General features: G+C 44.1%; 1 protein-coding gene across 1 annotated transcript; it reads left to right on the top strand.

Moving 5' to 3' along the window:
- The first annotated feature begins 1,300 nt into the window (after window positions 1–1,300).
- LOC143297595 (coiled-coil domain-containing protein 83-like) lies at window positions 1,301–23,588 on the top strand. Its single transcript, XM_076610007.1, has 12 exons — window positions 1,301–1,452; window positions 2,485–2,590; window positions 2,984–3,068; window positions 4,203–4,371; window positions 8,327–8,494; window positions 9,822–9,913; window positions 12,175–12,243; window positions 13,165–13,286; window positions 13,814–13,944; window positions 17,209–17,286; window positions 20,324–20,382; window positions 23,336–23,588. The coding sequence occupies exons 2-12, from the start codon at window positions 2,493–2,495 to the stop codon at window positions 23,513–23,515; spliced, it is 1,251 nt and encodes a 416-aa protein (XP_076466122.1). The 5' UTR covers window positions 1,301–1,452; window positions 2,485–2,492; the 3' UTR covers window positions 23,516–23,588.
- Window positions 23,589–26,371: the final 2,783 nt, after the last annotated feature.

Here is a 26,371-nt window from a genome sequence, read left to right as displayed (position 1 = left end):
TTCTCCCAAGTTTGACTGGAAAATCAAACAGAGCGTCTCTGCATTCGGATGAGACGAAAAACCGAGGTTCCGTATGCAGGACGTACGCACGCACGCACACACACACACACACACACACACACACACACACACACACACACACACACATATATATATATATATATTGCTTTTGTAACATGTGTATGCTTATTCCTGTTCAAATTTTTATTACTTGGTCATTATCTTGACATGATTTATATCAATTTTCATGTCTTCTCTCTCTCTCTCTCTCTCTCTCTCTCTCTCTCTCTCTCTCTCTCACACACACACACACACACACACACATTCTCTTCTTGCTACGAAGGGTTGTAACTGCCAAATTACCATTCATGTAACCATAATTATAACATGCATTCTGCATTGATATGATTTATCCCTCCTTTGTTTTCTGTTTCCAATTTGAAGGCATGGATGAAACAAAGCATTGTCTTGCTTACTCTTTTTCTCCCAGAAAGTAGAATTTAGTCAGTTCAATGCAATTCTTTCAAAGCAAGGAACATACAGCTAACATAACACAATGCATGTGTGTATAACCCCCTCTTTGACTCACGTACTTGTTTTCTTTTCTTCTTCTCTTTTTTTTTCCAAACAAGTAAGAGATCGCAACAGTGTGTGTGTGTGTGTGTGTGTGTGTGTGTGTGTGTGTGTGTGTGTGTGTCCCCGCGCGTGCATGTACGCATACCATGACGGGATACAGAAATGTAACCAACGCCGGTTCTGATTTGTGTATGAGGATGTGCGACTCAACAGATTAAAGAGGCCTGCGGCGACCGTTACCCACTTGGCCACGGGGGAAAATCATGGGCAGTCCGAGGAACGGGGCTTTACACAGGTACTGTAGTATCAATGGTTTTTTCATTGACAGGAAATCATTTACAGCTTAGTCTTTTGTGAAGGACTACGACTGAAACTGGGAGGCAAAATTGCACTGGCTCTTAGTGCTGCAACCTTGGAGGCTAGTTGGCCTTTAGGAACCATCTCAACGCCGACTGTCCTAAAACCCTTTTGGCCGAGAGAGTGGGTATTAACTTGGGCAAGACACTCTCCACCATAATCAAATTCTAGTCAAGATGGTCGGGACAACAATTGCCCACTCTGCTGTTTTGTTTCTAAGAGCAGACGAAACGTCACAAGAAGGGACATAATTCTCACTGAGGAGAAACCTTTCCGTCCTTTACAAATACATGGGTACAAGAAATTGGATATGAATGACGATTTTTCGTATTTTAATCCATGATCTTTTACAAAACATGTTCTTGATACTTTAAAGGAATTTGCGGCTAATATGGGACGAGAACTATTTTTTTTTCTCCGCGAGATTTGGTTGCTAAAAGAAACAAAGATGGCGGCGTAAGGAAGAAGACAAACTTGCTGTCCATTGATCCGAAGCATTTTGCTGGTAATAGACTGAAGGTAAACAAAGACATGTTTGCACTTTTGTTTAGTTATTTTAGTTGGCTATATCCACATTTCTTCCCCTCCACTCGGACTGGCGGAGTGAACGTTCACTACGCTTTGTAAACACTATTCATTCCGTCTTGAGGGGGGAATTCATTCAATTTTGAAATAAATATATGTTTCTCTCAGTATCTGTTGAATACATCGCTGTCGCCAAGATTATGGTATTATCGCGACGGGTGGGGGTGTGCGCAGCTTAGCAGGTTCGCTGTTGAAATGTTATTAGTCTGTTAAAATTCTCAAGAGTTGGTGCTCATACGATGTTTTCTTCCAGGTGGTTCCAGTCTCTTACTGTTCTAACAAAGAATGACTGTTTGTATTGCTCTGTCTGGCATCTGCTGACTTGAAATGTTCTTGTGTTGTTTCTTATATAATCAGAGATCGCACTGGTGGTATTGCAATGGTCGCCAGATGTTCGTGGCCTTATGAGTCGTCCTGGTTTGTGTTAATGTATTCTAATAATAATTTATTTATTTATTCAGTGTGGTTAGACATATTACATTACCATCGCATATGTATGGGTGTGTGAAAGTGGGTAAGTGGATAGAGGGGTGTGTGTGTGATTCAACATGATAATGAAAATAAGATATCTATCTTAAATCATGCGATGCTCGTAACAGTCATGATTGTTTGCATTGTCAGTTATCAGAATCTTCTTCTTCTTCTTTGTTTATTTTATTTTTATTTTATTTATTTTTATTTTGTTATTGCAAAAGGCACAGACCTCTAATCATGCTGGGAGAATACATTGTAAAAACATTTTCCTCTCTCCCGAAACAAAACTCATTGATGAGGATAAAGCCTTACATGTAAAATACTGCTTGAAGATACATGTGATGATGTTACATGTGATTGTGGTAATGACGATCATTAAAGCATAACATACACAAGATGTGTGTTAGTTGATTCAACAGACTGAATGAAGTGATAAATGAGACTGAAGCAGTGTTGAAGTTGGATGACTGTGTAGTGCGTGTTGTGTTGCAGGCTGCAAGATGGGAAAGAAAGGGAAGAAAGGGAAGAAGGGGAAGAGTGGGAAGAAAAAGTCCAAGGAACCTCAGATGACAGCCAAAGAAGGCATTTTGGCTTACCAGTATGTGTGTGTGTGTGTGTGTGTGTGTGTGTGTGTGTGTTTGAGTGTTTGTATGTGTGTTTCTTTGTTTATAAGTGCCTGTGTAAGTGTTTGTATGTGTGTTCGTTTGTTTGAGTTGTGTGTGAGTCTACACACACACACACACACACACACACACACAAACACACAGACACACACACACATATGTATATATATATTGTTTGTGTGTGTGTGTGTGTGTGTGAGTGCATGTGTCAGTGTTTGTCAGTGTGTGTGTGTGTGTGTGTGTTTACGCATTTAAGTGTGCATGTGTGTGTGTGTGTGTGTGAGTGTGTGTGAGTATGTAAGAGTGCGTGTGTGTGCGCGTGTGTGTGTATTCTGACATGCATTGTGCATAGTATTATTGTTTCACAGGATCAATGTTGTGGAAAAGAAGCTGGAAGATGTTCAGTATGAGATCCGAGGATGGGAAGAGAAGAACCGTCGCCATGAAGAAAGAGTAAGTTATCCACTGACGGACAGTGTCTGATACAGTGTGTGCATGTGTGTGTGTGTGTGTGTGTGTGTGTGTATGTAATAATAAAGATAATGATAATAACAATAATAATAGATAGTATGTATATGGTGCAAAATCCCCATATATAAGCACCTCCCATGAAAAAGTACATACAGGCAGAGTGCACACACACGCTTGCACACACACACAGTAAACATCCACCCACAGTCACAAACACTGCATGATAATTTAAGCAGAGGATAAAGTGAGGTGGGTAGGAGGAAGACTGCAGACAAACAACTATGCTTCATCATACCCAAATGCCTGTTTGAACAGGTGGGTTTTCAATTTTCTTTTAAATGAGGACAGCATTGGTAAGTGATGGAGATCCACAGGAAGAGACTTCCAGACAGAATTAGGTGCTTGATGCTGAAAGGCCCTATGGTCAAATGTCTTTGAAGAGGTGTTGGGGACTTGAATGAGCTTTTCAGCAGAACACCTGAAAGAATGGGAATGAGTGTAAAGATAAAAGACCAAAGATAAGATGGGAGAGATCCTTCAAAGTGGTGATAAGCCAATATGGCAGTTTTGTACTGAAGTCTGAACTGGATGGGTAACCAATGAAGTACGTAGAGTGGGGTAATGTGATCCTTTTTTTTACTTTCTGAAAATGATTCTTGCAACATTGTACAAAATCATCTGAAGGCATGACAACAAATCAGAAGGCAAACCAGCAAGTAGTGAATTGCAGTAGTCAATGTGACTTAGGACCAAGGAACAGACAAGCTGAGTGGTTGCTTCAAAAGCTAGATACTGTCGAATGTATGGCAAAGTCTCTGGAACATGGGTTTCAGGGGCTAAAAGAAATCTGCTTGTGTTCATTAACCAATGTAAATGGGATTAAGTGTACTCGTTTCTGATTATTCCAAGTTATCATGTTATCCATACTTATTTTATCTGGACTCGACAGTCAACAGTTAAAAAAAAAGGTCTGTCTCTTTACATGCATACATGCATGTCTGTCTGTCTGTCTGTCTGTATTTATGTATGTTTGTGTGTGTGTGTGTGTTGTGTGTGTGTGTATGTGTGAGTGTGTATGTGCTTGTGTGTGTGTGTGTGTGTGTGTGTGTAAAACAGAACGAAAAGCTGAAGGAGGAGCAAGAGCTGCTGCTACAACATTTGCTGAAGACAGCCCGCGATGTGAGCAAGGTGTTTGAGAATGAAGAGATCAAATCTCGTGATGATGTCATTGTCTCCATGAAAGACAAGTGGGCTCGGCAACGGGAACGAGAGAAGGAGCTGGAAGGTGAGTAATCCTCTGTCCTGACATCATCCTATCTTTTTGCAATGTGTCTTCACATCCTGTCTTTCTGCAGCGTGATCCATCCACTGTCCTGACATCCTGTCTTTCTGCAAGGTGTGTCATTCTTTTTTCCTGACATCCTGTCTTTCTGCTAGGTGTGTCATCCTCTGTCTTTACATCCTGTCTTTCTGCAAGGTGTGTCATCCTCTGTCCTGACGTCATGTCTTTCTGCAAGGTGTGTCATCCTCTGTCCTGACATCCTGTCTTTCTGCAAGGTGTGTCATCCTCTGTCCTGACGTCCTGCCTTTCTGCAAGGTGTGTCATCCTCTGTCCTGAAGTCCTGTCTTTCTGCAAGGTGTGTCATCCTCTGTCCTGACGTCATGTCTTTCTGCAAGGTGTGTCATCCTCTGTCCTGAAGTCCTGTCTTTCTGCAAGGTGTGTCATCCTCTGTCCTGACAGGATCATGTCTTTTTGCAAGGTGTGTCATCCTCTGTCTTCACATCCTGTCTTTCTGCAAGGTGTGTCATCCTCTGTCCTCACATCATGTCTTTCTGCAAGGTGTGTCATCCTCTGTCCTGACATCCTGTCTTTCTGCAAGGTGTGTCATCCTCTGTCCTCACATCCTGTCTTTCTGCAAGGTGTGTCATCCTCTGTCCTGACGTCCTGTCTTTCTGCAAGGTGTGTCATCCTCTGTCCTCACATCATGTCTTTCTTCAAGGTGTGTCATCCTCTATCCTGGCATCCTGTCTTTCTGCAAGGTGTGTCATCGTCTGTCCTCACATCCTGTCTTTCTGCAAGGTGTGTCATCCTCTGTCTTCACATCCTGTCTTTCTGCAAGGTGTGTCATCCTCTGTCCTCACATCATGTCTTTCTGCAAGGTGTGTCATCCTCTGTCCTGATGTCCTGTCTTTCTGCAAGGTGTGTCATCCTTTGTCCTCACATCTTGTCTTTCTGCTAGGTGTGTCATCCTCTGTCCTGACATCCTGTCTTTCAGCTAGGTGTGTCATCCTCTGTCCTGACATCCTGTCTTTCTGCAAGGTGCGTCATCCTCTGTCCTGACAGGATCATGTCTTTCTGCAAGGTGTGTCATCATCTGTCCACACATCATGTGTTTCTGCAAGGTGTGTCATCCTCTGTCTTCATATCCTGTCTTTCTGCAAGGTGTGTCATCCTCTGTCCTCACATCATGTCTTTCTGCTAGGTGTGTCATCCTCTGTCTTCAGATCCTGTCTTTCTGCAAGGTGTGTCATCCTCTGTCCTCACATCCTGTCTTTCTGCAAGGTGTGTCATCCTCTGTCCTGACATCCTGTCTTTCTGCAAGGTGTGTCATCCTCTGTCCACACATCCTGTCTTTCTGCAAGGTGTGTCATCCTCTGTCCTGATGTACTGTCTTTCAGTAAGGTGTGTCATCCTCTGTCCTGAAGTCCTGTCTTTCTGCAAGGTGTGTCATCCTCTGTCTTCACATCCTGTCTTTCTGCAAGGTGTGTCATCCTCTGTCCTGACGTCCTGTCTTTCTGCAAGGTGTGTCATCCTCTGTCCTGACATCCTGTCTTTCTGCAAGGTGTGTCATCCTCTGTCCTGACGTCCTGCCTTTCTGCAAGGTGTGTCATCCTCTGTCCTGAAGTCCTGTCTTTCTGCAAGGTGTGTCATCCTCTGTCCTGAAGTCCTGTCTTTCTGCAAGGTGTGTCATCCTCTGTCCTGACAGGATCATGTCTTTTTGCAAGGTGTGTCATCCTCTGTCTTCACATCCTGTCTTTCTGCAAGGTGTGTCATCCTCTGTCCTCACATCATGTCTTTCTGCAAGGTGTGTCATCCTCTGTCCTGACATCCTGTCTTTCTGCAAGGTGTGTCATCCTCTGTCCTCACATCCTGTCTTTCTGCAAGGTGTGTCATCCTCTGTCCTGACGTCCTGTCTTTCTGCAAGGTGTGTCATCCTCTGTCCTCACATCATGTCTTTCTTCAAGGTGTGTCATCCTCTATCCTGGCATCCTGTCTTTCTGCAAGGTGTGTCATCGTCTGTCCTCACATCCTGTCTTTCTGCAAGGTGTGTCATCCTCTGTCTTCACATCCTGTCTTTCTGCAAGGTGTGTCATCCTCTGTCCTCACATCATGTCTTTCTGCAAGGTGTGTCATCCTCTGTCCTGATGTCCTGTCTTTCTGCAAGGTGTGTCATCCTTTGTCCTCACATCTTGTCTTTCTGCTAGGTGTGTCATCCTCTGTCCTGACATCCTGTCTTTCTGCAAGGTGCGTCATCCTCTGTCCTGACAGGATCATGTCTTTCTGCAAGGTGTGTCATCATCTGTCCACACATCATGTGTTTCTGCAAGGTGTGTCATCCTCTGTCTTCATATCCTGTCTTTCTGCAAGGTGTGTCATCCTCTGTCCTCACATCATGTCTTTCTGCTAGGTGTGTCATCCTCTGTCCTGATGTACTGTCTTTCTGCAAGGTGTGTCATCCTCTGTCCTGATGTACTGTCTTTCTGCAAGGTGTGTCATCCTCTGTCCTGACATCCTGTCTTTCTGCAAGGTGTGTCATCCTCTGTCCACACATCCTGTCTTTCTGCAAGGTGTGTCATCCTCTGTCCTGATGTACTGTCTTTCAGTAAGGTGTGTCATCCTCTGTCCTGAAGTCCTGTCTTTCTGCAAGGTGTGTCATCCTCTGTCTTCACATCCTGTCTTTCTGCAAGGTGTGTCATCCTCTGTCCTGACGTCATGTCTTTCTGCAAAGTGTGTCAGGCTCTGTCCTGAAGTCCTGTCTTTCTGCAAGGTGTGTCATCCTCTGTCCTGATGTACTGTCTTTCTGCAAGGTGTGTCATCCTCTGTCTTCACATCCTGTCATTCTGCAAGGTGTGTCATCCTCTGTCCTCACATCCTGTCTTTCAGCAAGATGTGTCACCCTCTGTCCTGACATCCTGTCTTTCTGCAAGGTGTGTCATCCTCTGTCCTCACATCCTGTCTTTCAGCAAGGTGTGTCATCCTCTGTCCTCACATCCTGTCTTTCAGCAAGGTGTGTCATCCTCTGTCCTCACATCCTGTCTTTCAGCCCGGCCTCCATGTCCATCAGTGTGTGCAGGTAATTCACACCTTGACTGCTGAACGTTGCTGAAGTGAGATCATTATGGCATCAGCATTTCCTGCTGTTTGTGTTCTTGGAAGTCATGTTATTCATTCTGCTGACTATCTGTAGTATGATCACAAGAGGAAAAAGTTCAAATAAGGAATGGTGACCTGTAATCTGGGTGTTATCCCAGTGAGGGGACAGTCCTCTGATGAGCAAATTTGTCCACAGCAGTCAAGGGATTAAGGATAGTGAGTAACCTTGCAAAATCTGCATCCATGTAAAATGTACAGGACTTAACATCTACAGAACCACTCAGCGTGAAGCTCATAATCATCTTAGCTTGTGAAGGAGAAACAACAGGACTTTGGTCTTATCTTTTGATTTCCTTTAGACAGGGCATTGTGAGAGTTTATGCATGTGTTGGACCTGTCTCTTGAGGAGACTACTACACATCTCCTACAAGGAGCACAAGACCAATGACTATGTGCGGAACCTGGTCAGCAACCTTGTTGGGCCCCAAGAACCACTGCTGGCGACTGTCAAACAACGGAAGATGGCATGGTTTGGTCATGTCATACGACATAACACCCTCTCCAAAACCATCCTGCAAGGGACTGTATGGGAAGGCGCAGACGGGGGCAGCAGAGAAAGAGCTGGTCCGACAACGTCAAGGAATGGACCAAAATGACGATGCCAGATCTCCTCATGGCAGCTGCCAACAGAACGGCGTGGCGAGCTATGACATCTTCCTCGTGTCCCCCCAACGGCCCCAGCGGTCGAGGGAATGAGTGAGTGAGTGAGTGAGGACCTGTCCCTCCCCACCCTGTACTTTCATGTCTTGCACCAGATAATAATACTGACAAGAGGTGCAGAAGGCCTTGTTGTCTTGTCTGTCAGAGCTGAAGAGTCAGATAGCCAGGAAGATGGTGGACATGGAGGAGGTGCAGAAGGACGTGGACAAGTGGCGGGAGTTCCGGGACGTGGGCAGCCACCTGCAGCAGACACAGATCACTGTGCTGGAGCAGGAGCTGAGGGACATGCAGACCTCCTTTGATGAAATGTCCAGTGAGTGGCTGTCACCCTCATTCTGTGTGTGTGTGTGTGTGTGTGTGTGTGTGTGTGTCTGTGTCTGTGTCTGTGTTTATCTCCTTGTCTGTTTGATGAAATATCCAGTGAGTGGCTGTCACCCTCATTCTGTGTGTGTGTGTGTGTGTGTGTGTGTGTGTGTGTGTGTGTGTGTGTGTCTGTGTGTGTGTGTGTGTGTGTGTGTGTGTGTGTGTGTGTGTGTGTGTGTGTGTGTGTGTGTGTGTGTCTGTGTCTGTGTGTGTGTTTCTCTCCTTGTCTGTTTGATGAAATATCCAGTGAGTGGTTGTCACCCTCATTCTCTTTGTGTTTAACTTTCTTCTCTTTATGTTTTTCTCTCTGTTGATGCCATTTTCTCTTCACTGGTTGTCTGTTTCTTATCAAGTAGACTACTCTGTCATTGTCTGCAATCAGTGGCTCTGGTAACTCCTTCACACACACACACACACACACACACACACACACACACACATATATATATTCCATCTCTCCAGCTCCACTCTTCTTCTGATACTCGACTTCTCATGATCCTTACATCAGAACTGAGACTTACAGACAAGAACATTTTTCTTTTCAAGCCCCAGAAACATGTGACAGACTCCCTGACAACCTCTGACTCCCTTGATCACCTCTTTTAGATTTGACCTCAAACCTCTACTCTTCTCTCAGCAATAACTTTCTTTGTGGCATGTCCATCCAAGCAGTATAAACCCCTGTACATGTGGTATGCTTGATTGTGTGTATGTACATGTTTGTGTACACGTGTCATATTTTTGCAAATGTGCGAGCGCATGTGTGTGTGTGTGTGTGTGTGTGTGTGTATGTATGTGTGTGTGTGTGCATGTGTGCGCGCGCACTGTTTGTGCTTGCGCATTTGTAAGAAATATTTACCCTTTTGTGTTCTTGATATCATTGTGAAGAAATGTTCGAGACGGTCGTTTGTTGTCAAGCATGTGGGTTGGCAGGTTTACAAAGAGACAATTCCAGTCCAAAATTACATTTCAGGCACCATGCAGTGGGAGATTTGCATTTCACTATGTATGTTAGATGCAGTGACGCCTCCTTGAGCTACTGCTACTGATGCTGTTAGACATTCCTGAAACAAACATTGTTTTACACCTGGGTTCCTGCTGTGATAGTTTTAATAGTTTTAACCCCCTTTGGGGTTTAAAACGTCTTAAGAAAAGTCTGATAATTTTGTGGTCAAAAAGCTTCATCAAGCCTGTACGCATGTGTGAATGTCTGTAAAGCATTGTGGTTGCTGGAAGCCTCAGAAGGTTGTGGTGGACAGAGTGGTTTTCTGTGGCAGCTCACCTGCACCAAAACCTGCTGACCACCAGGTCGGAGATCGAGAAGTACACAGAGGAGACGCTGGCCCAGCAGAAAGACAAGGCTTCAGATGTCAGTGGAGGCTTCTCTCTCTCTCGTTTCTTTTCATATTGCTAAAACATGCTTTGCAGTTCTCAGTACTCTCACAGAACACTCATATGAAATCCATTCACACATCTGTCCATACCCCTGTTGTGTGCACAATGAATATATGTTTCTATACACACCCACCCATGCACGCACACACGCAACCACCCCCTCCACACACACACACACAGCCTCCCCCACACACACACATGCACACAAACACCCCCACACACACACCATCTCCCCCCCCCCCCACACACACACTCACACCCCCCCTCCTCTCCCCCCTCCCCCGCACACATTACACAGTGTTACATAATAGAACATGATACTGCATCAAAATAAAGTCTTGATCAGTACTGGGGGTAGTTACAACTGAAGGTAACCAGCTGGATAGAACAAAGGGGGTGTCAATTACAACTGAAGGTAACTAACTAGGTAGAACAAAGGGGGTGTCAGTTACAGCTGAAGGTAACCAGCTGGATAGAACAAAGGGGATGTCAGTTACAACTGAAGGTAACTAACTAGGTAGAACAAAGGGGGTGTCAGTTACAGCTGAAGGTAACCAGCTGGATAGAACAAAGGGGGTGTCTGTTACAACTGAAGGTAACTAACTGGATAGAACAAAGGGGGTGTCAGTTACAACTGAAGGTAACTAACTAGGTAGAACAAAGGGGGTGTCAGTTACAACTGAAGGTAACTAACTGGATAGAGCAAAGCGGATGTCAGTTACAACTGAAGGTAACTAACTGGATAGAACAAAGGGATTTCAGTTACAACTGAAGGTAACTAACTGGATAGAGCAAAGCGGATGTCAGTTACAACTGAAGGTAACTAACTGGATAGAACAAAGGGATGCCAGTTACAACTGAAGGTAACTAACTGGATAGAACAAAGGGATGTCAGTTACAACTGAAGGTAACTAACTGGATAGAACAAAGGGTGTGTTGGGGAAGGAGGAGGTGGGGTTGTTTGCCCTTTCTGTTTATGTAGATGACAGGCGTTTTCATCACATTGTGTTTACATGACAGATGTTTCTATCACACAGTGTGCATATGACAATCATTCCTATCACACTGTGTGTACATGACAAGCATTTCTGTCACACAGTGTGTGCATGACAAGCATTTCCATCACACATTGTGCATATGACAATCATTCCTATCACACTGTGTGTACATGACAAGCATTTCCATCACACATTGTGCATATGACAATCATTCCTATCACACTTTGTGTACATGACAAGCATTTCTGTCACATATTGTGACATGCACATTATGTCACCACAACGCATCGTCTGTATCATGTCACCACCACCACAACACATTGTCCATGTGATGTCACCACAACACATCATCTGTGTCATGTCACCAGAACACATCGTCTGTATCATGTCACCACCACCACAACACATCATCTATGTCATGTCACCACAACACATCGTCTGTATCATGTCACCACCACAACACATCTTTTGTGTCATGTCACCAGAACACATCTTTTGTGTCATGTCACCAGAACACATCGTCCATGTCATGTCACCACAACACATCATCTGTGTCATGTCACCACAACACATCATCTATGTCATGTCACCACAACACATCGTCTGTATCATGTCACCACCACAACACATCTTTTGTGTCATGTCACCAGAACACATCTTTTGTGTCATGTCACCAGAACACATCGTCCTTGTCATGTCACCACAACACATCATCTGTGTCATGTCACCACAACACATCATTTATGTCATGTCACCACAACACATCGTCCATGTCATGTCACCACAACACATCATCTGTGTCATGTCACCACAACACATCGTCCATTTCATGTCACCACAACACATCATCTGTGTCATGTCACCACAACACATCGTCAATTTCATGTCACCACAACACATCATCTGTGTCATGTCACCACCACAACACATCGTCCATATACCGCCCCCCAGCTTGAGGTGAGTTGTTGTGACATGGTGCGTGTGTTGAGGAGCAGAGTGTTTTGGACCTTGACCAAAGCATGATCCCTGCAAAGAGAGGAGACCAGACCTGTCACCTGCATGCCCACAGTGTTGCCCCACTTGTAATTCTGCCTTTGGGCTGCATTCTCATCTCCAGAGTCATTGACATCTTCATTGTTCATGATGGACTTCCGTGATGATGATGATGATGATAATGACATAAAGGCATGCATTCCATTGAGCTCTCTGTGACCAGGTGTGTATGCGTGTGTTTCAGAAAGCCATGGCTCAGCTGGACAAGAATGATCGTCAGGAGGTGCTCGACAATGATTGGCTGAAGAAAGAGGTATAGTACACAGTAACTCACCTCATGCTGTAGGGGGAAAGGAGGTACAGTACACAGTAACTCACCTCATGCTGTAGGGGGAAAGGAGGTACAGTACACAATAACTCACCTCATGCTGGGGGGAAAGGAGGTACAGTACACAGTAACTCACCTCATGCTGGGGGGGGAAAGGAGGTACAGTACACATCACCTCATGCTGGGGGGAAAGGAGGTACAGTACACAGTAACTCACCTCATGCTGTAGGGGGACAGGAGGTACAGTACACATCACCTCATGCTGTAGGGGGAAAGGAGGTACAGTACACAGTAACTCACCTCATGCTGGGGGGAAAGGAGGTGGTGATATGACGTGGATGTGTTGTTGTGGGGGTGGCATGACATGGACAATGTGTTGTGTTGACATGATGTGGATGATGTGTTGTGGTGGTGACCTGACCTGACAATGTGTTATAGTGGTGACATGACATGGATGATGTGTTGTTTGTTGTGATGACATAACATAGACAATTTGTTGTGGTGGTGACATGACATGGACGATGTGTTGTTGTCTGGTGTGATGACATGACATGGACAATGTGTTGTTGTGGTGACATGACATGTATGACATGACATGGAAGATGTGTTGTTGTAGTGACATTATATGGATGGTGTGTTGTGGTGGTGACATGACATGGATGATGTGTTGTGGTGGTGACATGACATGGATGATGAGTTGTTGTGGTGACATGACTTGGAAGATGTGTTGTGGCAGTGGTGACATTACGTGGACGATGTGTTGTGGTGGTGGTGATGTGACGTGACGTGGATGGTGTGTTGTGGTGGTGGTGACGTGACATGGATAATGTGTTGTGGTGACATGACATGACGTGGAAGATGTGTTCTGGTGGTGGTGACGTGACGTGGACGAGGGACTGTGTCCAGGTTCACATCCACCGGCGGGAGACAGGGAAGGTGAGGGAGAGGGTGGAGGACCTGGAGCGCAGCAACCTGGTGATGATGAGCAAGCTGTTTGACTGCACTGTGGAGGACCTCAAGGTGTCCAGGTGAGGCATCCCTCCACAGGTGTGTCAGACATCCACATCCACATGTGTACCTGTTCAGCTGTGTCAGACATCCACATGCACAGGTTGACCTGTACAGTTGTGTCAAACATCCACATCCACATTCAGATATTCCAGGAATATGTACCTAATGTTGACCTGAATATGTTCCAGGAATTTCTACCTAATGTTGACCTGAATGTGTTCCAGGAATATCTGATTGTTGAACTGAACGTGTTCCAGGAATATCTACCTAATGTTGACCTGAATATGTTCCAGGAATTTCTACCGAATGTTGACCTGAATGCGTTCCAGGAATATCTACCTGATGTTGACCTGAATGTGTTCCAGGGATATCTACCCAAAAGTGACCTGAATGTGTTCCAGGAATTTCAAAATGATGTTGATCTGAATGTATTCAGGAATATCTACATGATGTTGACCAGAATGTATTTCAGGAATTTCTACCTGACAGTGAGCTGAATGTCTTCCAGGAATTTCTACATGATGTTGACCTGAATGTGTTCCAGGAATTTCTACCTGACGCAGTTTGATGAGTCAGAGAACCTGGAGAAGACAGGCATCTTGGAGATGGACCTGTCCCAGTTGTCTCCCCTGGACCCTGACACCGACTCCCTGGCCTCTGTGCCAGTGAAAAGGAGTGAGTGGCTCCCCCTGGTGTCCACCTGTGTCTGTCATGGAGCACTGTGCCATGTTGTGCTGTGTTGTATTAATAATAATAATAATAATAATACATAGTTTTTCTACAGCACGATATCCAGCACCAATGTTGCTCAAAGTGCCTTACATCATAGTTAACTATAAACATGCCTTAAAAAACATATCAACCGCTATCTGACAATGGAAAACATCCAGTGTGTTCATATGAATGCAAAAGCATACTAAAGATTATAAAAGCTATGAAGTAAATATGGTTTAGATTAAAACAAAATGCATTTCGTAGAACACACACACACACACACACACACACACATACACACACACACACAGGCACACGCACACACACACACACATATATATATAAATGTCCCTCCCTTACAGACACACACACACTGACATTAAATATCAACTGCACTAAAAACAAAATTGCATAAGTATTAAAATATTTCTTATTTTCTAACATAGAAATTCTGTTTGGACATACTAACATGCCTGCACACTTACACATGCATACCAGAGCACTGTAACCTCACAAACACATGCACACACGCAACCACACACACACGCACACACATATACCCATTAAAAATAACCAGATAGAAAAAATGATATCACATCCAAGACCGAAACTACATAAACTACACAATTGTATTGTATATTACATTTTGTCACAACAGATTTCTCTGCTTTCCCAAGGTGAGTGCTTTGTTACAGTGCAGCACCACCCGTTCTTTTCCGTCCGCTGGCGCGTTTGTTTTTCGATCAAAGTGGATTTGTCTGCAGGGTTTTGCAATGGACAGCCCTTTTGTACTGCAGAATATCACACACAGTTTTCCTGTTTGCAAAGACTTATGTGTAATGATATCAAGATCGGTTTTATGATCAGGTATGTTTGTTTTGTGGAGAAGAAAAAAACTCCCACCTATACAGGTGTTTTGTGTTGTCGACGTGTGTGTCTGTGTACCTGTACAAGTGTTTTGTGTTGTCAACAGGTGTGGTTATGTGGTTACCTATACAGGTGTTTTGTGTTGTTGACATGTGTGTCTATGTACATGTACAGGTGTTTTGTGTTGTTAACAGGTGTGGTTATGTGGTTACCTGTACAGGTGTTTTGTGTTGTCGACAGGTGTGTCTATGTACCTGTACAAGTGTTTTGTGTTGTCAACAGGTGTGGTTATGTGGTTACCTATACAGGTGTTTTGTGTTGTCGACATGTGTGTCTATTTACCTGTACAAGTGTTTTGTGTTGTCAGCAGGTGTGTCTATATACCTGTACAAGTGTTTTGTGTTGTCAACAGGTGTGGTTATGTGGTTATCTATACAGGTGTTTGTGTTGTCGACAGATGTGGTTATGTGGTAACCTATACAGGTGTTTTGTGTTGTTGACATGTGTGATTATGTGGTTACGTATACAGGTGTTTGTGTTGTCAACAGATGTGGTTATGTGGTTACCTGTAATCTTGTTTGTGTTGTCGACAGGTGTGGTTATGTGGTTACCTATACATGTGTTTGTATTGTCAACAGATGTGGTCATGTGGTTACCTATACAGGTGTTTGTGTTCTCAACAGATGTGGTTATGTGGTTTCCTGTACAGGTGTTTTGTGCTGTTGACAGGTACGGTTACATATACATGTGTTTTGTGTTGTCAACATTTGCGGTTACCTGTTCAGGTGTTTTGTGTTGTCGACAGGTTCCTATATCTACACAGGTGTTTTGTGTTGTTGACAAGTTCCTATATCTGTACAGGTGTTTTGTGTTGTCAGCAGATGACTATACACAAGTGGTTTGTGTTGTGGACAGCTGCTTTTACCTATACAGGTGTTTTGTATTGTCAGCAGGTGCCAATATTTATACAGGTGTTTGGTGTTGTGGACAGGTGGGTTACCTGCACAGGTGTATTGTGTTGTCAACAGGTGCCTATACCTATACAGGTGTTTTGTGTTGTCAACAGGTGCCTATACCTATACAGGTGTTTTGTGTTGTCAACTGGTGCCTATACCTATACAGGTGTTTTGTGTTGTCAACAGATGCCTATACCTATACAGGTGTTTTGTGTTGTTGACAGCTGTGGTTACCTATACAGGTGTTTTGTGTTGTTGACAGCTGCGGTTAACTATACAGGTGTTTTGTGTTGTTGACAGCTGTGGTTAACTATACAGGTGTTTTGTGTTGTGGACAGGTGTGGTTACCTATACAGGTGTTTTGTGTTGTTGACAGGTGTGGTTACCTCTCCGGGTGTTTTGTGTTGTGGACAGCTGTGGTTACCTATACAGGTGTTTTGTGTTGTTGACAGCTGCGGTTAACTATACAGGTGTTTTGTGTTGTTGACAGCTGTGGTTACCTATACAGGTGTTTTGTGTTGTTGACAGCTGTGGTTAACTATACAGGTGTTTTGTGTTGTTGACAGGTGTGGTTAACTATACAGGTGTTTTGTCTTGTTGACAGGTGTGGTTAACTATACAGATGTTTTGTGTTGTTGACAGCTGTGGTTAACTATACAGGTGTTTTGTATTGTTGACAGGTGTGGTTAACTATACAGGTGTTTTGTGTTGTTGACAGCTGTGGTTAACTATACAGGTGTTTTGTGTTGTTGACAGGTGTGGTTACCTGTACAGGTGTTTTGTGTTGTTGACAGCTGTGGTTACCTGTACAGGTGTTTTGTGTTGTTGACAGCTGCGGTTACCTATACAGGTGTTTTGTGTTGTTGACAGCTGTGGTTACTTATACAGGTGTTTTGTGTTGTTGACAGCTGTGGTTAACTATACAGGTGTTTTGTGTTGTGGACAGCTGCGGTTAACTATACAGGTGTTTTGTGTTGTTGACAGCTGTGGTTACTTATACAGGTGTTTTGTGTTGTTGACAGGTGTGGTTACTTATACAGGTGTTTTGTGTTGTTGACAGCTGCGGTTACCTATACAGGTGTTTTGTGTTGTTGACAGCTGTGGTTACTTATACAGGTGTTTTGTGTTGTTGACAGCTGTGGTTAACTATACAGGTGTTTTGTGTTGTTGACAGGTGTGGTTACCTATACAGGTGTTTTGTGTTGTTGACAGGTGTGGTTACCTATACAGATGTTTTGTGTTGTGGACAGGTGTGGTTACCTATACAGGTGTTTTGTGTTGTTGACAGCTGTGGTTACCTGTACAGGTGTTTTGTGTTGTTGACAGGTGCGGTTACCTATACAGGTGTTTTGTGTTGTGGACAGGTGCAGTTAACTATACAGGTGTTTTGTGTTGTGGACAGGTGCGCGACCCAAGAGTGCCACTCAGAAAGCGGTGGAGGACAAGGTGTTTTCCCTGCCAGATGTTGAAGAGTCAGATGGTGGGTGACCTGAATATGTGCACTTCTGTTCTTTTAGATCAGAAAAGACACCCCACCCTCCTCTGTTCCTGTCCTGTCAGTGTCTGTGACACTGGATCCAACAAAGACTTTGGTGGTGTTTCTGTCTTCCAGCAAGACGGTATCAGGAACGCTTTCATGTGCCATCATTTGTCATGTTTTTTTGTGTGTGTGTGTGTGAACCTGTCCAAGTCAGTAGTCACTACAGAACTGTATGTGTCACTGGTGCTGTCTCTGCTGAGAGTGAATTACCTGTTCCTTTATGATCATGGTGTTACCTGTCTATTGTCATCATTGTGTTACCTGTCCGTTGTGATCATTGTTACCTGTCATTGTGATCATTGTGTTACCTGTCATTGTCATCATTGTGTTGCCTGTCCATTGTCATCATTGTGTTACCTGTCCATTGTCATCATTGTGTTACCTGTCATTTTGATCATCGTGTTACCTGTCATTGTCATCATGGTGTTACCTGTCCATTGTCATTGTGTTACCTGTACACTATCATCATGTTACATGTCCATTGTGATCATTGTGTTACCTGTCATTGTGATCATGGTGTTACCTGTCATTGTCATCTTGGTGTTACATGTCCTTTGTGTTACCTGTCATTGTCATCATGGTGTTACCTGTCCATTGTGTTACCTGTCCATTGTCATCATGGTGTTACCTGTCATTGTCATCATGGTGTTACCTGTCATTGTCATCATGGTGTTACCTGTCCATTGTGTTACCTGTCCATTGTCATCATGGTGCTACCTGTCATTGTCATCATGGTGTTACCTGTCATTGTCATCATAGTGTTACCTGTCCTTCGTGTTACCTGTCCATTGTGATCATTGTGTTACCTGTCCATTGTGATCATTGTGTTACCTGTCTAATGTGGTACCTGTCATTGTGATCATGGTGTTACCTGTCATTGTAATCATGGTGTTACCTGTCCATTGTCATCATGGTGTTACTTGTCATTGTGTTCATTGTGTTACCTGTCATTGTGATCATTGTGTTACCTGTCCATTGTGATCATTGTGTTACCTGTCCATTGTCATTATTGTGTTACCTGTCATTCTGTTCATTGTGTTACCTGTCATTGTCATCATTGTGTTACCTGTCCATTGTGATCATTGTGTTACCTGTCATTGTCATCATTGTGTTACCTGTCAATGTCATCTTTGTGTTATCTGTCATTGTGATCATTGTGTTACCTGTCATTATGATCATTGTGTTACCTGTCCATATTGTTATCATTGTGTGTGTGTGTGTGTGTGTGTGTGTGTATCGGGTGTGCCCCCAAAAGTGATCCGCTTTTTGACAAGTATTTTCTCAGTGATAGAGAAACCAAATTCATTGAAATTTTTCACACAGTAACCTTAGGGTATCATCAACAAGTCTGCAAAATATCTAAAAGTTTGGACGGAAATTATGCGAGTATTGTCAAACTGAAAACAGCATGTCAAAAAACCCAGTATTAGAGCTGTGCAATGTGACCTTCATCATGTTCATGCCAGCTGCCAGGTGTTGGCATCTGTCAATCAGTGTCAGTCTAAAAATAGCTTGTCTGGGTGTCAAGTCTATTGATTTTTTTTTATTGTTGTCTGTATCCAAAATCAGTTCTGTCCAAAGTTTCAATTTGGAAGGATCAACCATGCCTTTGAGTGAAAGTGATAAGGAGAAAGGCTGGGGTTGAAGAAGGATCATAAGGGAATTTCCAGGCAAGGAGTGGAGTCATGTCCCTGTATATCGACTTATCGCTAAAATACGCACTACAGGGCCAGTAGCATGTAAAATTGGCAGCGGGAGACCCAAGACTGCATGTTCGGAGGAGAACAAGGACCGTGTTGAGGAACTGATTCAATCCCAGGAGGAGAACCCAGGGACCCACAAATCTCTTAGAGAAGTTGCAATGGATTTACAAGTGAGCAAGTCTTCTGTGTAAAGAATGGTGAAAGAACTGGAGCTGAAGCCCTTTAAGAGGATACTGGTATCAAGGAGGGACCAAAACGTTAGAGGGAAAAGAAAAACTCGCTGCCTTTATTTGAATGACCTCTACTCGGCCACTGATGTGAAAAGGATTATTTTCACAGACAAGAAAGACTTTACATTAGAGATAGCTAAAAATCACCATTGCGTTTATGGGAAACGGAAACGAGAAATTCAGCCATCTCCCCTCTGTCATTTGACTTCTAGATTTTCAAAAAAGATAATGGTTTCAGCTGGAGTATCCTGGAAAGGAAAAACAAACATTCATTTTATCGACATTGATAGAGCCAAGGTTAATAGTGAAAGCTACATTCAGTTATTGGATGACAATCTTCTCCCAGATTGTAGGCGTCTTTATCCTAGAAACAATTACGTGTTTCAGCAAGATGGGGCTCCTTTACACACAAGTAGGGTAACCCAGGCCCATCTGGAGGAGGCTACACCAGAATTCATTAAAAAGGATGAATGGCCTCCACAAAGTCCTGACTGTAACCCAGTGGGTTATGTCATTATTGGACTCTCTGAAGGAGAAAGTTTACCGTGGAGTGAGAGACAAATTGACCGAGCAGAAGTTAAAGGACAGGATAATTATGTCATGGGAGGAGATATCGGTGGAAGAAATATGTAAAAGCATTTCTGCTTGGAAGAAACGGCTTTAGTTTAGTCGTGGAGGAAGATGGAGGTCACATTGAGCATAAATTGAAATAAGTGAGTTTTCCTCTGTTGGATTTTTTGACATGCTGTTTTGAATTTGACAATACTCGCATAATTTGCGTCCAAACTTTTAGATATTTTGCAGACTCGTTGATGATACCCTAAGGTTCCTGTCTGAAAATTTTCAGTGAATTTAGTTTCTCTATCACTGAGAAAATACTTGTCAAAAAGCAGTTCACTTTTTTTGGGACACCTGATATATGTATAAGAGAGAGAGAAAAAGAGAGAGGGAGAGAGAGAGAGAGAGAGAGAGAGAGAGAGGTATGTATTTTTGCTGAGAAAGAAATAGTGGTGCTCTAGTTGATGAAATGATTACTGATTTCAGATGATGAGGCAAGCATTGAAGGCTTTGATAACATGATGTTGGAGGAGGAGGACTTTGATGTAAGTGTGTGTGTGTGTGTGTGTGTGTGTGTGTGTGTGTGTGTGTCTGTCTGTCTGTATCTGTGAACTTTCATGCATGGGCATGTTCATGTGGATGTCACATCATGTGTGTGTGTGTGTGTGTGTGTGTGTGTGTCTGTGTCTGTGTGTCTGTGTGTGACATGACATATAAGAGGATGGATGTCAGAGATCAGAAGTGTGTGTGTGTGTGTGTGTGTGTGTGTGTGTGTGTCTGTGTGTGTGACATGACATATAGGAGGATGGATGTCAGAGATCAGAAGAAATTGTTGGTAAGAAGTTTTCATGTCAGGGGCTGTGTGACTTAAGGACAGGACTAGACCTGTCTTCACTCACTGTGTGTTTGAAGCCACTAAGACGTCTTCTTCACCCACTGTGTGTTTGAAGACACTAAGACGTCTTCTTCGCTCACTGTGTGTTTGAAGACACAAAGACATCTACTTCACTCACTGAGGTGTTTGAAGACAAAGACATCTTCTTCACTCACTGTGTGTTTGAAGACACAAAGACATCTACTTCACTCACTGAGGTGTTTGAAGACAAAGACATCTTCTTCACTCACTGTGTGTTTGAAGACACAAAGACGTCTTCTTCACTCACTGTGTGTTTGAAGACACAAAGACGTCTTCTTCACTCACTGTGTGTTTGAAGACACAAAGACATCTTCTTCACTCACTGAGGTGTTTGAAGACAGTAAGACATCTGCTTCACTCACTGGGGTGTTTGAAGACACAAAGACTTCTTCACTCACTGTGTGTTTGAAGACACAAAGACGTCTTCTTCACTCACTGAGGTGTTTGAAGACACTAAGACATCTTCTTCACTCACTGAGGTGTTTGAAGACACAAAGACGTCTTCTTCACTCACTGTGTGTTTGAAGACACTAAGACATCTTCTTCACTCACTAAGGTGTTTGAAGACACAAAGACATCTTCTTCACTCACTGTGTGTTTGAAGACACAAAGACGTCTTCTTCACTCACTGTGTGTTTGAAGACACTAAGACATCTTCTTCACTCACTAAGGTGTTTGAAGACACAAAGACATCTTCTTCACTCACTGTGTGTTTGAAGACACAAAGACGTCTTCTTCACTCACTGTGTGTTTGAAGACACAAAGACGTCTTCTTCACTCACTAAGGTGTTTGAAGACAGTAAGACATCTTCTTCACTCACTGTGTGTTTGAAGACACTAAGACATCTGCTTCACTCACTGGGGTGTTTGAAGACACAAAGACTTCTTCACTCACAGTGTGTTTGAAGACACAAAGACGTCTTCTTCACTCACTGTGTGTTTGAAGACACTAAGACATCTGCTTCACTCACTGGGGTCTTTGAAGACACAAAGACGTCTTCTTCACTCACTGTGTGTTTGAAGACACAAAGATGTCTTCTTCACTCACTGAGGTGTTTGAAGACACAAAGACGTCTTCTTCACTCACTGAGGTGTTTGAAGACACTAAGACATCTTCTTCACTCACTGAGGTGTTTGAAGACAAAGACATCTTCTTCACTCACTGTGTGTTTGAAGACACAAAGACGTCTTCTTCACTCACTGTGTGTTTGAAGACACTAAGACATCTTCTTCACTCACTAAGGTGTTTGAAGACACAAAGACATCTTCTTCACTCACTGAGGTGTTTGAAGACACAAAGACATCTTCTTCACTCACTAAGGTGTTTGAAGACACAAAGACATCTTCTTCACTCACTGAGGTGTTTGAAGACACAAAGACATCTTCTTCACTCACTGAGGTGTTTGAAGACACTAAGATGTCTTCTTCACCCACTGTGTGTTTGAAGACACTAAGACATCTTCTTCACTCACTGAGGTGTTTGAAGACACAAAGACATCTTCTTCACTCACTGAGGTGTTTGAAGACACAAAGACATCTTCTTCACTCACTGAGGTGTTTGAAGACACTAAGATGTCTTCTTCACCCACTGGGGTGTTGAACTCACTGAGGTGTTTGAAGACACTAAAACGTCATCTTCTCCTTCTGTGTTTGTGTACAGCAGTCCTAGTTTCAGTTGCAGGTGCTAGTGGGATTTTATGTGCAGGACTGTTTTTTTACCATGCAGGTTCTAGTGGGATTTTATGTGCAGGACTGTTTTTTTACCATGCAGGTTCTAGTGGGATTTTATGTGCAGGACTGTTTTTTTACCATGCAGGTTCTAGTGGGATTTTATGTGCAGGACTGGTTGTTTTTTGTTTTTTTTTACCATGCAGGTACTAGTGGGATTTTATGTGCAGGAATGTTGTTTTTTTGTTTTTTTTTAAACCATGCAGGTACTAGTGGGATTTTATGTGCAGGAATGTTGTTTTTTTGTTTTTTTTTAAACCATGCAGGTACTAGTGGGATTTTATGTGCAGGAATGTTTTTTTTAATTAAAAATTTTTTTTTTTACCATGCCGGTACTAGTGGGATTTTCTGTGCAGGAACTGGTTTGGTTTTTTTTCCATGTAGGCAGCCATACTCTGTTTTCTGTGGAGTGCACGCTGGGTGTGCTCCTGTTTTCAATAACCCACCCAGTGCTGACATGGACTGCGGGATGTTTAAAGCGCACATTCGTTATTCTGCTTGTGTATACACACAAAGGGGGTTCAGGCACTGGCAGGTCTGCCCATCTGTTAGCCTGGGAGGTCAGAAATACCATCTCCACCTGTAAGCCACCAGCCAATGTGACAGGGGTTTGAACTCTGGACCCCAAGATTGACAGTTGAGTGCTGAAAGCACATGGCTTTTGTTTTTTAGAGGATTGAACTGATGCCCTGTGTTGTGTTGTGGCTGTACTAGCTGCTAGAGGATTGACCTGATGCCCTGTGTTGTGTTGTGGCTGTACTACCTGCTAGAGGATTGACCTGATGCCCTGTGTTGTGTTGTGGCTGTACTACCTGCTAGAGGATTGAACTGATGCCCCGTATTGTGCTTTGCAGGACTACCTGCGCCTGGGTCCGGTGGAGCTCAAACTGCTGAGCATCGCGGGGTCCGCCATGCCCATCCACGGAATGGAACGGCCAAGCACGGCGGAAATGGTGCTGAAAGACTGCAACCCTGACACCTGGCCCGTCACCCAGCACATGCTGAAAAAGGCCATCACCCCTCGGCCCTCCTAGTGGGCTGACCCACTTCTCACACCCTTGCCTACCCTTCCACCCCAAAAAACAATAACAACAAAACAACAACTACTTACATATCATCTGGTCCACTTCACCCCACCCCCAACCTCCTCCCCCTCCTCCCAGTGGTCAGAGCCACACATCCTGTTGTCCTGTTGTCTTGTCTCTTCTCCTTGAGGTCTGTGCTGCTGGTGATGGATGATGTCAGCATCCCTCCTGCTGCAGTGAGTCTCTTCACCTTGAGGTCTGTGCTGCTGGTGATGGATGATGTCAGCATCCCTCCTGCTGCAGTGAGTCTCTTCTGCTTGAGATCTGTGCCGCTGGTGATGGATGATGTCAGCATCCCTCCTGCTGCAGTGTCTCTTCTGCTTGAGATCTGTGCCGCTGGTGATAGATGATGTCGGCATCCCTCCTGCTGCAGTGTCTCTTCTGCTTGAGATCTGTGCCGCTGGTGATGGATGATGTCGGCATCCCTCCTGCTGCAATGAGTCTCTTCTCCTTCAGGTCTGTGCTGCTGGTGATGGATGATGTCAGCATCCCTCCTGCTGCAGTTTGTCTCTTCTCCTTGAGGTCTGTGCTGCTGGTGATGGATGATGTCGGCATCCCTCCTGCTGCAGTTTGTCTCTTCTCTTCTGCTGCTCTTCTTTCAAGCCACGGACTGCTCATCTTTCTGCCATGGGCTGCTCGTCTTTCTGTTAGTCTTCTCTCTGCCACTCTTCTTTCTGCTGTGAGTTACTCTTCTTTCTGCCAGGAGCTGCTCTTCTTTCTGCCACTCATCTTTCTGCCTCTCCTCTTTCTGCTGCTTTTCTTTCTGCCAGGGGCTGCTCTTCTTTCTGTCGCTCTTCTTTCACCAGGGGCTGCTCTTCTTTCTGCCGCCCTTCTTTCTGTCAGGGGCTTTCTTCTTTCGCCAGGAGCTGCTTTTCTTTCAGCCGCTTTTCTTTTCCCAGGGACTGCTCTTCTTTCTGCCAGGGGCTGCTCTTCTTTCACCAGGGTTTGCCGCTCTTCTTTCGCCAGGGGCTGCTCTTCTTTCTGCTGCTCTTCTTTTGCCAGGGGCAGCTCTTCTTTCTGCCAGGGGCAGCTCTTCTTTCTGCTGCTCTTCTTTCGCCAGGGGCTGCTATTTCGCCAGGGGCTGCTCTTCTTTCTGCCAGGGGCTGCTCTTCTTTCTGCCAGGGGCTGCTCTTCTGTCTGCCACTCTTCTTTTGCCAGAGGCTGCTCTTCTTTCGCCAGGGGTTGCTCTCCTTTCTGCCACTCTTCTTTCTGCCAGGGGCTGCTCTTCTTTCTGCCAGGGGCTGCTCTTCTTTCTGCTGCTCTTCTTTCGCCAGAGGCTGCTCTTCTTTCTGCCAGGGGCTGCTCTTCTTTCTGCCAGGAGCTGCTCTTCTTTCTGCCGCTCTTCTTTCTGCCAGGGGCTGCTCTTCTTTCTGCCAGGGGCTGCTCTTCTTTCGCCAGGGGCTGCTCTTCTTTCTGCCAGGGGCTGCTCTTCTTTCTGCCAGGGGCTGCTTTTCTTTCGCCAGGGGCTGCTCTTCTTTCTGCCAGGGGCTGCTCTTCTTTCTGCCAGGGGCTGCTCTTCTTTCGCCAGGGGCTGCTTTTCTTTCTGCCGCTCTTCGTTTGCCAGAGGCTGCTCTTCTTTCTGCCACTCTTCTTTCTGCCAGGGGCTGCTCTTCTTTCTGCCGCTCTTCTATCTGCCAGGGGCTGCTCTTCTTTCTGCTGCTCTTCTTTCGCCAGGGGCTGCTCTTCTTTCGCCAGGGGCGGCTCTTCTTTCTGCCACTCTTCTTTCTGCCAGGGGCTGCTCTTCTTTCTGCTGCTCTTCTTTCTGCCCTTCTTTCTGCCAGGGGCTGCTCTTCTTTCTGCTGCTCTTCTTTCTGCCAGGGGCTGCTCTCTTGGCACTCACAGCTCCCCCAGTTTTTCCCAGATTGTTGGTAATGTGTCTTTTTGGTTATGTAGAGATGCATTTCAGTTTTAAAGAAAACTACCATTTAACACCCGTCTTTATATACACGCACAAACACACACATTGCATTTTTCCTAGCGGTTGTAAAAAAAAAAATCTGATAGGCAAATTTCTGTTATATACAAGCAGTTTTATTGCTTGTTAAAATCTGTCAAAATATATTTCACTTATTTACTGGTGATGAGATGCACAGAAAATACATGAAATCATTACAGGTGAAAAACTGAATCTGCACAAAGTCAAGCAAGTTCTGGTTTACTTTTTCATGATTTCATTGGTCAGGTGTTTAGATGTCTTTTGTCAGAATACTGTCCTGTATCTTTTTGTTTCTGTGACATCTCAGTTATACATTTAAAAAATAATTTCTTTAATTTTGCTCACTTATTTATTTAATAAATTTTTGTTTCAGTTACCTGCAACCATTTGTAGACAGTTAACTGTGTCCATTTGGAATTCATGTCTTTGTGTGTGTGTGTGTGTGTGTGTGTGTGTGTGTGTTGCCAGAATGAGTTAAATTCACATTTCTCTCTCATGGTCAAGTCGCATTTTTTTTCCCAGTCTTATAACACACTGCATTTCAATAAAGCTGACAGGATTGTCTTAAGACATCTCCTCTCCTTTCATAGGGATTTGTACGGTAATGTGTGTAAATAAAATGGTGTTGGAAAGATGAGACACAACAGTGTGAGTGGTATGTACAGGTTGATTTGTGACCCCTGTCAGGCCTCAACATGTTAACACAGAATGTAATGTAAACCCAGGTCAGGCCTCGACATGTTAACACAGAATGTAACCTGTGCCAGGCCTCAACATCTTAACATAGAATGTATTGTAACCCCCGCCGGGCCTCAACATATAAACACAGAATGTAACCCCTGCCAGGCCTCAACACATTAACATAGAAT

This window comes from Babylonia areolata, chromosome 23 (genome assembly GCF_041734735.1).
Source record: "Babylonia areolata isolate BAREFJ2019XMU chromosome 23, ASM4173473v1, whole genome shotgun sequence".
Taxonomy (NCBI): domain Eukaryota; kingdom Metazoa; phylum Mollusca; class Gastropoda; order Neogastropoda; family Buccinidae; genus Babylonia; species Babylonia areolata.
The sequence above is the reverse complement of the archived record's forward strand: the minus strand, read 5'-3'. Positions and strand labels throughout refer to the sequence as shown.

Excerpts from the sequence above, each read along its gene's own strand:
- LOC143297595 (XM_076610007.1), top strand. The coding sequence starts at position 2,493 with ATGGGAAAGAAAGGGAAGAAAGGGAAGAAGGGGAAGAGTGGGAAGAAA. Across the intron at positions 13,287-13,813 it reads GAGGACCTCAAGGTGTCCAG|GAATTTCTACCTGACGCAGT; the intron begins GTGAGGCATCCC and ends AATGTGTTCCAG. Across the intron at positions 20,383-23,335 it reads TGGAGGAGGAGGACTTTGAT|GACTACCTGCGCCTGGGTCC; the intron begins GTAAGTGTGTGT and ends TGTGCTTTGCAG.